At 50.6% G+C, this 17,452-nt stretch overlaps 2 protein-coding genes across 2 annotated transcripts; both read right to left on the bottom strand.

Annotated features, from left to right (window-relative positions):
- Positions 1 to 329: 329 nt before the first annotated feature.
- radil (Ras association and DIL domains) lies at positions 330 to 9,759 on the bottom strand. Its single transcript, XM_061274313.1, has 20 exons — positions 9,643 to 9,759; positions 8,349 to 8,459; positions 7,683 to 8,175; positions 6,509 to 6,624; positions 6,262 to 6,432; positions 5,761 to 6,072; positions 5,416 to 5,704; positions 5,211 to 5,341; positions 4,904 to 4,941; positions 4,679 to 4,830; positions 4,401 to 4,513; positions 4,165 to 4,281; positions 3,950 to 4,073; positions 2,437 to 2,609; positions 2,166 to 2,316; positions 1,896 to 2,101; positions 1,108 to 1,345; positions 740 to 888; positions 517 to 656; positions 330 to 452 (listed from the first exon to the last, which is right to left on the bottom strand). The coding sequence occupies exons 1-20, from the start codon at positions 9,730 to 9,732 to the stop codon at positions 353 to 355; spliced, it is 3,414 nt and encodes a 1,137-aa protein (XP_061130297.1). The 5' UTR covers positions 9,733 to 9,759; the 3' UTR covers positions 330 to 352.
- Positions 9,760 to 12,904: 3,145 nt separating this feature from the next.
- On the bottom strand, positions 12,905 to 17,391 carry LOC133151833 (monocyte to macrophage differentiation factor 2-like). The gene is made up of 7 exons (XM_061275205.1): positions 16,371 to 17,391; positions 14,177 to 14,258; positions 13,817 to 13,977; positions 13,646 to 13,720; positions 13,454 to 13,555; positions 13,298 to 13,367; positions 12,905 to 13,112 (listed from the first exon to the last, which is right to left on the bottom strand). The coding sequence occupies exons 1-7, from the start codon at positions 16,382 to 16,384 to the stop codon at positions 12,909 to 12,911; spliced, it is 708 nt and encodes a 235-aa protein (XP_061131189.1). The 5' UTR covers positions 16,385 to 17,391; the 3' UTR covers positions 12,905 to 12,908.
- Positions 17,392 to 17,452: the final 61 nt, after the last annotated feature.

Genomic DNA, 17,452 nt, shown 5'->3' with positions numbered 1-17,452 from the left:
CCCCAAACCCAACTGCTTACCTTGACCCCAAACCCTTCCCCATAACCCCAAACCCAAAATAGACGGGCTTCCTGTTCAAATTTGAGCAGGGGTCCTTGAGACTGTCCACCAAAATCGGTCCCAGGGGGCACCACTGAGTGAGTTTTCATCAGGATGCACAAAATGTCGGGGCCCAACAAAGTGTCCCATAGTGATGGCATCATCCGGAGTACCAGCAAAGGAGCGCCAAATGTGGCTCGCTAAGCCAAACGTTGAATGCTGAATGTTTGCAGCCTTTATTTACAAGCACGCCATCCTGACACGCTGCATCAGTCCCTCCCTCCCTCCCTCCCTCCGTCCGTCCGTCCGTCAGTCAACAGGACGAGGCGCTGATCTTCTCCGACACTTCCGGGTCTGACTTGGCCACCAGGAAGCGGAGGCGACCTCCACCCAGGCGGATCAGATCCACTGCACTACACAAATGAAAGGGAGAAGATCAATGTTGAGTTGAAGTTCAAGTCAACGAGATCATCCAACCTCTGGTAGTCAGCGCCGATCAGGCTGGTCCCGTTGACGGCCAGGATCCGATCCCCGATCCTCAGCCGGCCGTCGGACGCCGCCGGCCCATCGGGGATCAGCGTGCGGATGTAGATGCCTGGGGCGTTGAGAGGCGTGTGCTAATGTGGAGGGGGGGGGGGTGTCATTTTATAATTGATCATGACAATATCGAGTATGCTGTTTAATAACAAAAAAAACGCACCAGGCCGTCGATGAGTCCCATGCCGAGTCCATAGGGTCCTTTGTCCAGTTCCACTACAAGCACCACACACATGTCATCAGGGAGGGGAGGGGCGCCCGGGGACGAGGACCACACGGGGAAGGGGAACTCACAGCTACGAGTAACACAGCCTGCAGAGGGCACACACGTGCACAGCAACACACACAAAGGGTCTTGCGATGGGGTCCACACAGAAAGACAAGCCAAGAGGGGTTAGGGTCCAGTCGCATGCAATACCACGGATTGCAAGCAGGTGTCATTGTTTATTTCTGTATGCTACATTTTTTTTTTTTTTATTAAATTGGCAACAGCGCCAGCGCAAACGATTGAGTAACCCCCCAAAGTCCTACCTTCCATGCCGTTAGATATGATCCCGTTAGGCCTCTTTCCGCATCCGTTCATCTGCGGGGCCCCGCCCCCTCCCTCGGTGTACCCCGTTGCAGTGGGCGGGGGCTGTTGGGGATGGTGGAGGTGATGGACGCCGCCCCCGTTTCGCCGGAGACTGTGCGCTTGGCCTCGGCCGTTTTCTTCCTCGCCGTCGCCAGGGGCCGAACGGGGGCTGCTCTGCGTCAGGGGCAGCAGCTCCCTCTACAGGACATTTCCAGGAAACATTCATTCCAATAGAAGCTGTAATATTTGTGCCATCTATTTTATCACGCATAAAAAAAAAAGGTTGAAACGGAAAGGCAACTAAACTGGGCAGTGATCCTTTCGCTTGCCACCAGAGGTTGCCCTCGTCCCACTGAAAATCACTCATTGAGTAACCGATTCCTGGTTTGGACAATCTGAAGCTTCTGACGGGTGAACGGCATTTTTTTTTCAAGCTCAAATTGTAGCTGATGAATGCGCCCTTTTTTTTTTAGAGATTTCTTCATCATGACGACGATGTGTTCTAAGATGGAGGATTACGGTCTAGTCGGCCCACTGATGAGACAGCCTGACCACTAAGCAGATTAGCCATGATTTAACCATGTCTAGCTTCTTCTTCATGTGTGTGTGTGTGAGAGAGGTTTTGTCTTTCATCTGAAAGATTACCGTGAAACTTCTCAACCAGCGCAGCTGCTTACGCACAGATTACACTGTGGGTGTGTGCCTGTACATGTGTGTGTGTGTGTCTGCCTTGGGGACGCAGCCTCACCTGAACATCAGCCGCATTGTTGTTGTTGCCGTTAGCGTGCGTAGCGTTAGCGTGCGTCTTGGCGCGCAGGCCCCACAGGAAGTGGCGTACGTAGAGCAGCTGTCGGTAGACGCTGTCCTCCACGCGCTCGCCGTCCAGGTCCACGCCAAAGCCGCTGCTGGGCAGCACGATGGGAGGGTGGTTCTCAAAGCTCTCCAGGAGGTCCACTGAATGCACAGATGGATCCACGTTAGCGCCGGGTCAGTGTCCGTCTCTCTCCGAGCGGGTCACCTGTGCGGTAGACGTAGGCCTCGTCCTCGCTGGCGGGCTGCCACGCAGGTACGGGCCCGGTCTCTGCGGTGATCTGGTACTGGCTCAGGATCCTGTGTAGCTGCACCGGCTTCAGGGCCGGGTGCTCGCTCGACAACATTCGCCAGCTCATCTGAAGGGACGTTTCAAAGTGAAAATATTCAATGCAAATTTTAATTGTAATTTCACTGGAATACAATTGATTGAGTTTTTTTAAAAATACACAAAATTTCAAAGAAGGACGGCGTCTTACCTGCGTGAGTTGCTGCGGCGGCGTGGCCAGGACGGCCACGGCGCTGTTGAGTTTGGTGAAGAATTTGTCCGCCAGATGTCCCAGGGACGACTTGCGGGCCCATTCCGACAGCATCCGCAGACACGCTTGCACCTGCAACACTTTGGAGCGCTGGAACCAGCCACGCGATGGACCTGCACGCACGCACGCACGCACGCATTGTGTTAGCGCTCAATGCTAACGCAGAGCAAATGTGAAAATCCATCCATCCGTCCGTATTGCGCCATATGTTTGGGACGCCGCTGTAATAGGCTTACGTCTCGGCATGGTGTAATCTGGCCGCAACAGACGAGACGTCGCTTGACCTCGCTCGTAAAAGGTGTCAGAAAGCTCGGCTGGCCGGCCAATGCACACACCAAACAAAGGGCTATGCTAGCTAAGGGCTAATCTATTGGAGCAGGTGAAAGCACAATTAGCCGCTAACGATTGATTCATCAAAGTGTCATTATGGGCAATGGCATTTCTTTGCTTTGATTTGGGAATAACGTGACCAACTTTCTTTTGCTAGCTTTGCTTAATCACACACTCGTCCCTCTTGAGTTACCACAGCGACCAAAACATCAATGAGAGACTGCGGGGAGCCAGACAGGACAGGACAGGCGCCGCAGTCATCACTAATGAAGACGTACGACGTACCTGTCTGCGATCCAACCAGCAAAATGTACTCGCTGCTGGACTTGGTGAAGCGGGATGTAGCTCTGGGCTCGATCCATTTTCTTTCTTTATCAAAGCGTCTTTCAATATACAAAATTGGTAGACAGAGCTAAATGTGTCCTCCATTTTGTTTTTGTCATGGAACGGATGGAGCAGGGTGACCGATTGCATCCCGGACCGGGTTTTACTGCGCAAACTCAAAAGGCAAACTGACACAAGTTAACAAAACAATAACCGGACGGACGGACGGACGGACAGACAGACGGATCGCAACGCAAGACAAAAAGACAGCAGGACATGGCAACAACAAGACAGTACGACGACAATGACCCGACCGGAGGGAGGGAGGGGCAGACAGGACTTAAATACACCACAGGTAAGAAGAGGCAGGTGAGAATGATCACACTGATCATGGGCACACGGGAGGGGAGGGGCGAGGCGAGGCGAGGCGGCGCCTAGTCCAGACAGATGGCCGGCGCCACGTCTGCAGGTTGCACGATTTTGATGACGAGCCGTAAGACCAGAGGGGCAGAAGGAGGGAGCGTTTGACCTTCTCCCCTTGTCGTGGTGTTTTTTCCCTCCCTCCCTCCCTTCTTCATTCAATCAAAGCTCCTTTTCCCACTCGGAGGAAGGGAGCTGATGGGAATTAGAGAGCAGAGAGGACAGAAGGACACCAAGGACAAATCTTGATTGGCTCCCCCTGCCCAACATCTCCCCCCACCCGCCTGCCTCAAATCAAAGTGCTGACAAGGGCGCTACAGGCGGGGCTCCTCAGGGAAGGTCTAATGGAGGTGAGAGCAACCAAGGTCATCCCCTTTACCTTTGTCCATCAGCTGGTTGAAGAGCGACACATTGGAGAAGAAGAAGAGGTAGGCGAACATCTGCGCCTGTATCTCCGGGTGGACCTGGTAAGCCTGCAGCAGCTCCTGGGCACTCTGGAACACCTACGCAAACATTCCGCCAGCCATTTTGAAATTGTATTATTTTTTTTATATCTTTCATTGAAGCATCTTTCCGAGTTGGAATCATTCGGACCTGGAGGACCTTGCGGACCGGCTCCGGGAATCCGACGCCTCCTTTCCAGCACGGCTCGGAGCTGCCCGCCGGGAACGGGTTGCAGTCCAGAAGAGGCGGCAGCACCACGTACAGAGCCTGAATGGCAAAATTGTCGGATGACTTCAAGGTTAAAATGGTCTCAAATTGAAAATGTTTCCAAAAAGCTGCTCTGCAAAGATTCCAAATTGACTTCATGTCTTTGTTGTCGCACGTACCTTGGTGATGTAGTAGACGCACTGCTGGAAAGTGTACATGATGACCTCCTCCAAGATGCTCATGGCCTCCTCGTTGGCCGAGATGGTGGCCGACAGCAGTGACTCCTTGGAGCCTGCCAGAGCAAAAAAAAAAAAAAACACACTTTAGGAACAGCACAGCGTTTTTAACTCGTTCAGTGCCATTGACGGTTATAGACGTCAAAGATATCAACTGGTTCATGAACATCAACGAGGTCAGGCGAAGCCGACGTCCGCCGTGTCATTTCCGTCACGGGTACCTTGCAGCGTCTCCATGTTGTGCGTGTACGACGGCGCTTTCTGCTGAATGAAGTAAAGGATCTCGATGGAGTTGGACATCCAGAAGAAGATCATCTGCAGGTCTGGGATCAGGTCTGAGATGTTGAGCAGTGATAGCGACGCCGGGTCCTGGCTGCAAGGTACGCAAACACAAAAGCACACTCGAGACTTTTGAAAAGGCGAGGAGGCGGAAAAACGATACTCACTGTTGAGCTTGCTTCTGAGCTAACTCCTTGGTCTTCTCCTGCAAAACACACACACACATTATGTTTAACTCACGTAAAATTCCTGCATGAAGAAAAAAAGCTTTATGGTCCACTCAACCAATATGACATTTTTGAAAATGATGAAAATAAAAGGTACGAAAGAATCTCTATAATCCAATCTCCCCTTCAACTTATTTTAGTCATATACTATATGAACTCTATTTTAAAAAAATGACAGCTGGCTCCGCCCCCCACGGCTGAGCTCAAGTAGCCTGAAACAAAAAGGGAGAGGAAGAAGTGGACTGACCCAGGCCACGGTCTGTATCCGCCGGACAATCTTGAGGAGCAGTTTGCCAAAGCTCCCGGGCGGGAAGGCGGAGGCCGAGTGTTGGATGCACAGACACAAAAGGTACGCCGGCGTCAGCTTATGGTCGTCGCCTAACAACCACAAACGCCATTGGCAACTTCCAAAAAGTGGACTTCGAAATTGTCGTCGATTTCTGGACATGTACCTCCGGGCTCAATGAGCGACATGATGCGGTTGAGGAGCTGGTCTTCGTGAGCCGGCTCAAACTCCAACTGCAGCTTCCTCTTCTGTCCGCCGCCGCCGCGAGGTTTGACGGGGTGCGGCCTGAAGCCGCGTCGCGCCGTCACGCCCGTCACGGTGGCCGGCCTGTCTTTCAGCGCCGATCCGCACACGTTGCACGTGGCGCCGTCCTCCGGGCCGGCGTCGTAGATCTGGCCCAGGCTGCGGAGGCGGCTCAGGGTCTGAGCGGGGAGAGGCTTGGCGCCCGTGGGGTCCTGGTACCGAGAGGTTCCATTACAACAACGCTCTGGGCCACTCGCAAAGCACTTGCCTTGTACAGGAAGATGTAGTGCGCGCCGAAGGAGAGCAGGTCGCCGTGGCGCAGCGTGGTGGAGCGCTCGCAGCGGGAGAAGTTGACCAGCACGGTGGCATCCAGGACGGGCTCCACCGCCACGCAGGACCCGCGCTGCTGCGCCGCGTCCGGCTCGTCCGCTTGGCCGGGGCGCGGCGGGGCGGGCAGGCGGCGCAGGCGACAGTGAAGCGGCAGGACGTCGGGGGAGAACAGGCAGATGTTGGGGCGGGCCGAAGGCGTCTCCTGGCCCACCGTGTGCTGCTCGCGGTTCAACAGGTACACCAGGCAGTCCTGCAAGAAAGTCCAATATGTTAGACTAAACTGTGTTTCCAACAGCCAACCCAGTTAACATCTATGACGTCTATAATCGTCAACGGCAGCGAGTGGCGGTTAACTCATCCACTGCCAACCCAGTTCCTATCTATCATCGACAATGGCACTGAATGAGTGCAACAAAGGCGGGCCGCTTTGGATCGTGACCTGTTTGTTGTAGCCCTGAAGCAAGAGGAGGTGCGGCGATTGGTAGAGGGAATGGCGGACGCCACCCTGCCCGCCATCCTCCTTGCGCCACGCGCCGGACGCCGCCTCTCGGCCCCGGTAGGGCCCCGGGAGGGTGGAGTAGTAGCGCTTGGGCTCGTCGCCCACCGCCAACTGCAGTGACAGGCACGGACGGAGGAAACGTCAGAATGATTGACAGTTGGGAAGGAGCCCGTCCGTCAAAGTCCACCTGGTTGAGGCTGGTCTCGCTGAGGCTGCGACAAAGCGAGGAGTTGCTGGAGCGAGGCAAGGTGAGAGCCCCCTTGGCCCGGTTCCTCTGCAGCTTGCGGGCCTGAGCGTTGATGTCTAATCGAAGGAACGATCATAAAAGGCTTTGAGTGAAAAACTCGCAAGAGAAGCAACCACTTCCAATGAGAAACAGCGACAAAAGCTAACGTTAGCATCGACAACCGCCTTCTTTCTTCTTCTTTGTCATAAAAGAACAACACAAATCAAAGCGCGGGAAAGGACAAATATGTGAAAAAACGACCCACGAACGAAACGAAGACCTTGCTTTGTTGTTAGCATTGCTTTTAGCGTTAGCATTTTTTTGGTCGTAAAACACCCGAAAGATGAAATGTAAAATGGCGACATGTAAAATGGCCATGCGAGAAACAGCGACAAGGTGAGCAAAAGAGAAGCACCCTTGTTAGCATTAGCATTCCCAGTCCGCTTTGCTCATTTGGTCATAAACTGCGAAACGACAACATGTGGGGGAAAAAAAACAACAACAACAACAACAACAACCTCCTTGATTTGTTTCAACACTTGGCATGCCCCCGACATTCACTTGCCCTTTTCCTTTTCATACCACTCATGCATTGAGCAATGAGGTAATGGATGAGAAGGCCACAGGACAGGAAGAAGACACATACAGTTGATGTGAAAGGGAAAAGGGGGGGTTGGTCTCCATGGCGACGACGGACAGGCCGGCCTACCTGAGGCCAGTCCCCACCTTTAGAGCCCGAGCGAGCCGACCGCAGCGGGGAGCTCCTGTGCACGCGACCCATTAGAGCCACCAGGAAGTGGGGGGCTTTGGGCCCTACGGCGGGGCGGGGCGGGGCGGGAGGAGTTCAGACACAGGCTGAGAAAACACACACCCGCTCGCCCCAAAACATCACAAGGGTACACACAAGCGGGCATGCACTCCTTTCTTTAGCTGTGTGTGTGGGACAAAAAGAGGAAACCTCTTCCGGAACAAAATGGCCGCTTCAAAGAATCCAATAGCAGACCGTGGGTTCCTGCTGAGACTCTTTGCTGGGTCTAATCACCTCCCGAATTTAATGTTTGGGGGCGGGATTTAGCACAAAACAACAACAACAACCTCCATCGCCATGTTTGCATGTGTAAGCGTGTGCCCTGACCAGCCGTGATGGTGTCCTTCTCCTTGGCGTTGAGTTCATCCACCTCAGCTCTCCTGCGCAGCTCAAAGCGTCGCGCGTGTCCTTCTCGAGGCTTCCACAGCTCCTGCAGCAGCAGCGGCTTCTCGTTGTCGCCCAACGCCCGCAGGCACTCGGTCCGCCACGCCCCGTCCACCCCCTCCAGGCGCCCGATCACGTCGCACAGGACGTAGGAGTGGGCGCCGTCCTTATTGAGCGAGTAGCGCTCCAGCGCCTCCTTGACCAGCTCCTGAGCGCTGGAGCGGGGCGTGGCCAAGACGCTCTTGTAGTTGGCGCCGGCGCAGATTTCGTCGCCAAAGATCTTCAACACGCCCGGCGCCGAGCTTTGGGTGGACAGCTCGGCCGGGTCGTCCTCCGGTCGCTCCGGGGGCTCGGTCGCCGAGCGTCGGTCGCCGCGCGTGTTGGTTCCCGCTTCGGCCGGGACGCGGTCGCGGTAGCTCAGAGTGCGGTACAGGACCTGACGGGCAAGCGAGTTAGTTCAGGGCCGCGGCGTAGGAACCCTGTGGGGCAGATTTGACTGCGCCCTGTGAATTCTGCCTAGCAACAAGTGGCCCTTTCAAAATGTCATCTTTTTCATCAGGACTCTGTGCGTGTGTGTGCGAGTGTGTGTGTGTGTGTGTGTACGGATACCTGCGTAAATGTCTTGCTCTGGCGCTTTAGTCGGCTCTTGGAGGGCAAGGACATGCTTGCCCCGGAGGAAGAACCGTAAAACATTTTTGCGCTGTCGGTTCTGTCAGATTCCTGGTGACACAAGCGCACACACACGCTAACGCATGAATCATTTGGTACACTCATTTTAATTCGGTGAGCATGAATAAATGAGCATCTGGCGTGCATATGTTGTGGAGGCACTTTCATTTCTCGTCCTTTCTGGGGTTCTGTACATTTGCGTCAACACCATTTTGCGGGTCACCAAGGCAAAATGGTAGCCGTGGCGGGAGGGAGGTTCGGGGTTTGCCGTCCCTGGCCGGGTTTGAATCAACTGCAGCCAAGTAGCCAGATTAGCGTGGATTAGCAAGCATTTAAAATAGTCACGTTATCCGGGCAGCAGGAGCGCTTGCATGGTCAGCGCCGGCCAACAACAAGGCCACTTTGAGATGGCCCAGACACGTTCCGGGGACTCCCTGCTGAGCATGATAAAAGCAGCCATGCAAGACGCTCGACTCTCTCTCAGCATTCGCCCTACAAAAGTGTTTGAATGCGCAACAGCAGCAATGGAAAATCTTCTTTTGACAGCATTGCAAATATAAACTTGCGACAATGTCAATCGTCAACATTCACACTGACTGACAGTTATTCATTCGCCCATAAATGTGTCCCATTGATACATTTGGACTCTCGGGATTCTTTCTAAAGTAATGGGAGGATGCATCACCATTCCATCTTTTCTTCCGTTTGCCAAGGGCTGTGTGACGTTTTAAGCTATGAGCAAGTTCATTCCACATTTTGACACACAAGGCTTGGCATTTTCAAGCACCAACAGCATCACAGCTCCTCTTATTTATTGTGTTATTTATTTACTTGATCTTATTTGTTTATTATTTATTCATCACTCATATTATTGATTTATTATTTGTGCCTTCTTGTTTTTATTTTGTGTCGTCTACTTGTATGTCTATCGTGTACTATGTCTCGTCACTAGAGGAAAGGGAATTTCGCTTTCTTTGTGTGTCTTGACATTTGAAAGTATTGACAATAAAGCAGACTTTGATCACTATCGTGTTTGTCCCATTTCTCCATTTGAGGCATATCCAGCAGCACTCTTTGGTTCATTCGGGCTGAGTGGAACATTCGTCCGCCCGTCCCAGCATGAATTGAATCAACGAAAAAAGGTATCGGATGCAAATTCGACGAGCGTGGGGGCGACATTTTGTTCAGCATTATATTGTGAGTTCAGGTGCAGCGATACGAAGGCACGACTCACACAGCGATTGATTGAATGACGACGTCCCCAATCTTGATTTGAGACATCGCCGCCGCCGCCGCCACCGGCACCGCCGCCGCCCGCAGTCATACTGCTTTCCCCTCTTCGGTATGTTGACCCGACGGTCGCTCATGGCAACCGGCGGAGCGACACACCGCGACGGACTGTCCTCGGAAATGAATCCGCCAACGAGGCGTGTTGCTCGGCGACGGCGGCGTTAACGTCGCTCCGCGGCCAGCAGGTGGCCCCGGTTCGCCTCCGTCGTGTAAAGGGAACCAAAACGACTTGTTACGCACCTTACAAGAGGGACGCTTCACAGCAGGTGGATGAAATAGATCCGGAAAGTTGCCGTGGTGGTCCTCCGCCGCCGGTGGGTGTCTGCAATGCGCGGCTCCATGATGCTGGGGGCTCCTCCGAGGCCAGGCCGCCTTGTTCTCCCTCAAAATGATGGAATAACAAGCGTCCGGTTCTCCCCGCAAAACAGCTCCGTTAGCTCGGGCACCGAGCAGCCGCGGTGGCCCCCCGGCTGGCTGCGTACATCTCCGCCGCCTGGCCCGGCCGGCAATGCCCACTGGCTCCCGGCAGCCGCATTCCACCGTCGGTGTCGGCGCTTTCAGAGCCGAGTGGTAACGGAAATGGCCGAGTCACCGCACCGCGCCGCCCGAGGCTAAGCCCGAATGTGCAGACAGCACCCTCTAGTGGGCATCAGCGGTACTGCACAGGAACGTTACAACGCAAGCTGTGATAAGGTTCACACAATATGCATGGAAATTTGTTATAATGTAGATTTTAAAAAATTACTTGTATATGCATTTCATCCAAACGTATAGTACACATAGTATTTGTTCAAAAAATATTTTCTCTATCTGAAAAGTAACACAAAGGCTGGTGTATTCACTATTAGACTCTTTCGGGATCACAGTCAAATAAAGTGACAAATATACAATGTTCTGATCAATTTTGCCCCTTTTAATATGAGTTGAAAATGTTCACAAAGTTGCGTGTAGAGATATGGGACACATTAGAGAGATTGCACAAGCCTGCACTAAAGCTTTCAACACTTTATGTTCGTTCGCCTTTGAATTACGTCGTCCTATCACATTCGAAAAGTAGTCGCGTACAAATCTGCAGAGTCGTCATTCCTTGGCTAGGCGCGTCTCTATCAAATGCGCTTCTAATGAGCCCAACGCTGACCAAAGTGGCGAGCCGCTGCGTGAAAAAGCTCCTTACGTTGTTTTATTACAAGAGCCATAGAAAAGAGCAAAGCATCACGTCGGCCTGTCACAACACAGAAGCAGCACACACACACACACACACACACAAAATGAACCGAAAAGTCAGCAGCTTCGCGGTCACACACAGCAGAGGGAAAACGCAACGCGAGTCCATGTGACGTCATGCGAAGGGCCGCAAAAGACCCAAATTGTCCCCGACGTTTTCTCAATCAAAGAGGGCATAAGAAAGACTGACTCCAAGTCCACAAAATGTAACTCGTGTGCCAAAAGGAGCAAAAGCCCAAGTGCTAAAAGCAAATCCTCCCAATCCCAACTCCCGACCTTAATCCCTAATCCTTAACCCCAATTTTTCTCTCATTAACATTTTAGGAATGTGACATTAAAGGCAAGCTGTGTCAAAGCGGACCGAGCTATCCCACACACACACGTAATCAATTCAAATAAGTGTGTGTGTGTGTGTGTGTTGGGTCACGCGTAAACATAGACCGGAGGCTGCAGATTCACGAGTCGGATGGCGGCACACGCACACACCTGAGATTGTTGAAAAACACGTCGATTGGCTTTGCGTTCATATTCGGCGCGTGAACGGCACGTCCAAAGGGTTAGAACACCCCGAGCAAACAGGTGTTCTAAAACTTTTGCTCTGTGCCGTCACTTGTGGCAGGCAGTAAGAAGAAGACGACATCTGGCAGTGTCCATTTGTACCAAAATGTAAGAAAAATGAAATGTGACAGACTGTCACATGCTCAATTGGGAACACAAGCGCCAAACGCTCCAGGAAGAGAAATAGAGTCGTAATATGAAGAACAATCATGGCCCATTCATCAATGGCCATAAAAGCAAAATGCCAGCAACAGCAAACACTCGCGCGTACAAAGCTCTCGTATTGGAAATAGCGAAAGACGACAACAATGCCAAAGTGCACCGGCTCTCCAAAAAATGGCACGCTCCTGTCATGCCACCATTGGTTGACTGCCGGTTCGAAATATTCTCGAGTCAAAAAAAAGAACAAAGTCAGACTTAGCACCGGTGTGTCCCGAAATGAATGAAACGATTGATGAATAAATAGAACCAGGAGAAAGAATCCATCAACTGATCAGATTGTCTCGTACTTTACAACGTCAGTTGCTTGCCGTTTTGCACGACAGATATAAAAGCCAACGTCGCGAAATAAGTATTTGCTCACGCATTGTGGCAAGTGATATCATTCTTATAGAGTTGATTGAGCCCCATCAACGGATGGATACATTGCACCAAAAAATGAAAGTCATCCACAAAGCATAATAATGGATGCCATTGCTCCTTGCCGCTTAGTCATGATGACCACACAATAGAAGGAAGCGCAACCAATGGAAATAATCCACAAAATCTGATGACATCTACCGCATGACCTCATGTCGGCCTTTTCGTACACTACTGGAACGCCACAATGTACGGTACAATTAAAAGCAACCACTAAAATCATCGACATCGTAAAACTAACAAGTCCCATCTGCCATAAATCCTCATGGAGATGTTTCCTACAATGGTCCTCAAAGCTCTTCGCCACTCACCTTGCAATTAAAATCAACAACCAGAAATAATCTACACAGGTAAAAAAGAAAAGCAGTAGATGTCACGCAATTCGTCTCGGTCACTGGGAACCGAGCACAAGAACCTCAACCAAGGTGAGAAAAACAGAATCGGTTCTCGCCAGTCAGTCGTGATTAAAAGCACAAATGAAAAAGACACGGGAAAAGAATCCACAATGGAGAAAAGAGAGAAAAAAAAAAAAAGTCCACGTCACGATTGCTAACGTGTCCCATAATTAGTCGTCTTTCAAATGAGTCCTGGTTTTACCCGATCGAAATAATGGCAGCCAGTCCAAATGAGCCACTCCAATAAACGATGTGGAGATTTCAAACACACCTCGCGAGAAGAACGAGAAGTGCCTCTTTGGGCGGAATGTAAACATTTGACGTGGAAAGACGGCGGACGCCACTGACGCCCCCCCGGACTGTCGGCATCCCCCCCCCCCCCCCCCCGAGTCCGTCATCTGGAGGTGCGCACGGGGTTGGCGGGCTGGGCGTAGAGGTACTTCCAGATGGCGTAATAGTGCACGGCGGCGCCCATGGCCACAAAGAGATGCCAGATGGCGTGGGCAAAGGGCACGATGCCGTCGCTCTTGAAGAACACCATGCCCAGGCAGTAGAGGGCGCCGCCCAGCAGCAGCTCGCGCAGGCCCGCCTGCTCCGGCTGGGTGGACCCGCAACACCCCCACAAGGGAAAGCCGTCAGAAATTGATTTGGACTTTGCGTCCGCGTCGATCGATTCCGTTGACCGTATTGGTGGATTGGACTGATTCGGTTCCACGTTAAGCGCACCTGTCCAATCAATTGGCCGCGATGGAATTGAACGCCCGTCACGATAGAAGCGCTCACCATGGAGAGGATGACCAAGGCAGGGAAGAGGCCCATCACCGTGTAGCAGATCAGCTCCACGATCTTGTACCTGCCGCAGATACCAGGAACAACGTGAAATTGATGAGACTGAAAGAATCAATCAAAGTATGCAAATAAAAAAAATAGATGATGGACCTCTCGTGGAAGAAGAAGACGTAGGTGGTCCCTGACAGCGCCATCACCCACACCAGCCAGCGCATGTGGCTCGCCCAAGGTCCAAGCTCCCTCAGGTTCAGCCTGCCGGGCGCAAAGCGTCAGCGAGCCAGCCAGCCAGCCGCAAGTCCTACCTGGTGCGGGCGGGCGCGCGCACCGACGCGTGCCTCTCACCAGGGGGCGTAGGAGGCCGCGATGAACAGGTAGATGACCATCCTGTCACACATGTGGAAACACTGCTCCACGTCCCTGAACAGCAACACAAACACACACGCTGCTGCACATTCTGTGGCATGGGTGGCCTGCTTTCTTTCTTTTCTTATCTTTTGCTGCGCGCGCATGTACCGAAGGTGGCTCTTCTTCCAGGCCACGGTGTGGAAGAGCGTTGAGACCGTGAAGAGCGAACTGAGTCCGGCTCCGTAGACCCAGGCCGACACGCGCTCCCATTGGTCCTCCGACTGCAAGTGCAGCAGCGAGCTGCCCAGCAAGCTCGGAATGATCCATAACTAGCAGAAGAAGCATGATCACGGAACAAATCTAACTGTTTGAGAAAAGAAGTGGCACTGAAAACGAGCAAATATTCAGTCACACAAATTTTTCAAGTTTGGTTTGAGCTGAATTGGACTTGCAGCGACTTATTTTAGTTGTGCTATACTGCCACCTGCTGCCTTGGCATGGGAGTTACAGCCCGCAGTTATAATTTACCGCATGCGTGGCGCAGTTGGCTGCGTGCTCGTAGTCCGTGGGCTGGTATCTCTTGTTAGAAGGAACACGCTTGTTCATAAACCTGAAGAGAAGGACAATCGACGATCACATGAAATCCTCAAACACACACGCACGCACGCACGCGCACACACAAAAGAGGAAAGCAAAACAAAATGTCGATTATAAAAATGATTTCGACAACATCGGCATGTAAAAAAAGGTCAACACGCGTAGGCGACGACGAAGCGCTTTGGAAAAGAGACGGCACCTTCTTGAATCTTGTTGCCTAGCGACCGTCGCGCGCGCGCTTGTTGCCGTGACTGACTACCGTTGCTAGGCAACAGCAGAGGACGGAGACAACGGGCAAGAACCGCCGAGCATCTTTTGCAGGGAAGCCCAAACAAGCGCGCCAAGAGGAGGCGGGAAGCCGAGTGATGTCACCGTCGCCATGGCAACCACCCAGCAAAGGGGAGGAAAAAAAAACATTCTCTTCTTCCGTCTTGCTTTCTGCTTCTCGACATTTAATCGAGACGATGCAAACATGGTCGACACGTGCCGATCATGTCGCTTTCATAAGACATTACTTTTTCCTTTTTTTTTTTTTACTGCGACATGTCGAACGTTACATGAAGAGCCTGCAGATGTTCGTCATTGGTCAGTCTACAATAAACAAAATGAGCATTATTATTCCGGGGTTTTTTTCTTTAATTGGACGTCTCCAACACGTCAATCATTTCAAGCAAGTGCTTTGTGGCCAATGTCGCTTTTTGTCTTCGCTGGCCGTTTTACTAAACGTCCTTTGGTTCTTCAGCTTGTTAGTCGCGTCTCTTTCCATTCATTGCTCAAGTTATACGTTAATCGTGTGTCAGACGGGCTAAATGTCAAACATTGATTCTTAATAAATCTCATATTGTCATAAAGAATTTTTTTTTGCTTGTCTTGATTCAAAACTATTGCCCCCAAAAAATTAATTGCTCTGGCTTTCTTTTCCCAGATGGTTCGGCCTGCTTTTAAAGTATCTGGATTGACGCGTGCCGAGCACATCTCAGCGTCTCTCCCACTTCATGGCAGCTTTTGTGAATACAAAGTGACCTGGCCCAGAAACAAGCTACCCCCCCACCCAAAAAGGAACGAAAAAAGATTTCAAATCGGGCGGGGGTGCGTGCGTGCGTGCGTGCGTGGCAGCGCCTCGGCAAGCCCCGCTAAGCACTCACTCCATCAAGATGGCTGCTAATGAGCAGGCCACGGGCCAGTCAGCCGGGGACGCCGCGTGCATTGTGGTGATGAGGAGGAGGAGGATGATGATGATAAGGATGATGATGACTCAAGGACTCGCCAGCAAGCCCACTTAGCGGTGAGAAAGTGGAGCTTTTGCCAGGTCATTTCATTAGGTACTTTGTATTATTCATGATACAAATAGTGCTTGTGGTTTCGGAGCACGCAGGCTACTGGATCCCATTGACCGAGAAATAATAATCATTTTGTGAGTAATGGACATAAAATATTTATTTTTTTAAAATTCAATAAATAATAAAACAATAACAAAAAATAATAAAAATGTTTATTTCGTAAGTAATGGACATGAAATATATATTTTTTTAATTCAATCCCATATTTGATGAGTGTTTTTGGCTTATCTTTTAGCTTTTAGTTACAGGTCTAAATGAGAGAGTCACTGTTTTTATTCAAATAATGTATAAAAAAAAAGAGTCAATCGGTTTTATTTGATATTATATATATATATATATATATATATATATATATATATATATATATATATATATATATATATTATATTATATATTTGGTAATCCAACTCGGATTGCTAAAATGTTTACATTGGTACGTTGTTTTTTTCCATGGAGATGCATTTCATGAAAATGACTGTTAATAGAAACGCAATTTGTTTATAATGAAAGCCTACAATGTGTAAAATACCGTCGACCTTTCCACTAAGTGTGAGAAACAACTTTTGTTTTTCAATGCTGATCCAACCATTTGTTCTCTCCTCATCCTCCAGCCAGCCAGCCAGCCAGCCAGCCAGCCGGCTGAGCCAGCCAGCCAGGCAGCCAGCTCCTTCTCATCATCTGTCACTGGAGCGGTTGCTCGGCGACATGGTCAAGACAAGCAATGGAGAAATGAAGCCCCCCCCCCCCTTCCCCCAAAACAAGCCAATCAAATGATGTCCGCTTACCTTCCAAGAGTCATTGACGTCGGCCAGTAATCAACAGTTGACAGCACGGACACGATGGCGGCCGCCTTCGGTGCACTCCTGTCGGCCTGAGAGCTTGGCGATGCCGCCGGATGGAAGAAGGAGGAGGAGGGGAGGCATGGGAGGAGAATGGGGGAGCTCTGGTGACGTCACGGCTTACGTCATCGTCTCACCAGGAGCATCCCACCGTCATATTCTCGGTCACGAGCTAAGCCTCTGTGGACAGCTATTCAGTCTGTCTTAGGCTGCCCTCAGGTGGCCAAGACGGGAACAGCAGAAGTGACGCACCAATTCGATCGTTTTCAAAATTTGGCTTGCAATGTCCTTTAGGTGAAGTTGGTGATTTTGCTGGCCTCTCTTTACCATAACAACAATTTAAAAAAAAAAAAAAAAAGAAAATGGCGCTGAATTTTCTTAAAAGTAAATTTCAAATAGGAGCGATGTAAATGTTGAGTATGCCATTGAAAATGGATGGGGCATAACTTTTTCGAAAGAATAGCGGGACAAAAAAAGTGCCAGGACTAAAATATAATACTATAATAATACTGATAATACTCCTACTACTACTAATAGCAATAATAATCGCATCGGTGGTAATTCAAATTGAATAGCGAGTTGACCATAAAAAAACGAACGCCGAATTATTAATACTTAGTCAAAGTGTACAAAATATAAATAACATCAAAAACATGAACGCATTTAGAATAAAAGTCAAATCACAGGGGGGGAAAAGGATAAACATACGACTAATGACTTCATTCCGCCAAGATTTGCTAGCCCCGATTGCTTTGTTTACGGCCGGCGCCATGTTTTTTTCTTCTTCTACTTGTTTTATGGCCTTTGGCAAACAACATGAGGCGCATTACCGTCACCTTGTGAAATGGAGTGCGGAGTTCGGAACCTCATTCTGCTCAAAACTAAATATAAACAAAACTCGCTTGACTCCTCTTTAAAATGTCTGAAATGGCATTGGAAGGCAATTCGTAAGCCCTCAGCTGATAAACGATTTATTATCCTGACGCAGGTTTCATAGCAAATGGCTCGACATTGCTCTCTAGCGGTGA

Source organism: Syngnathus typhle, linkage group LG3, assembly GCF_033458585.1.
Source record: "Syngnathus typhle isolate RoL2023-S1 ecotype Sweden linkage group LG3, RoL_Styp_1.0, whole genome shotgun sequence".
NCBI classification, from domain to species: Eukaryota; Metazoa; Chordata; class Actinopteri; order Syngnathiformes; family Syngnathidae; genus Syngnathus; species Syngnathus typhle.
Note: the sequence above shows the minus strand (reverse complement) of the source record. Positions and strands in the feature narration are given on the sequence as shown.

What these genes read in the sequence shown, in the direction of transcription:
- radil (XM_061274313.1), bottom strand. Translation starts at nt 9,732, where the DNA reads ATGACTGCGGGCGGCGGCGGTGCCGGTGGCGGCGGCGGCGGCGATGTC. An exon ending in ACTACATCTTCCTGTACAAG is followed by an intron (nt 5,705 to 5,760) that starts GCAAGTGCTTTG and finishes TCTCGGTACCAG; the next exon opens with GACCCCACGGGCGCCAAGCC. An exon ending in CAACATGGAGACGCTGCAAG is followed by an intron (nt 4,514 to 4,678) that starts GTACCCGTGACG and finishes TTGCTCTGGCAG; the next exon opens with GCTCCAAGGAGTCACTGCTG.
- LOC133151833 (XM_061275205.1), bottom strand. An exon ending in GTCTTCTTCTTCCACGAGAG is followed by an intron (nt 13,368 to 13,453) that starts GTCCATCATCTA and finishes TATCTGCGGCAG; the next exon opens with GTACAAGATCGTGGAGCTGA. An exon ending in CCTTGGTCATCCTCTCCATG is followed by an intron (nt 13,113 to 13,297) that starts GTGAGCGCTTCT and finishes GGGTCCACCCAG; the next exon opens with CCGGAGCAGGCGGGCCTGCG.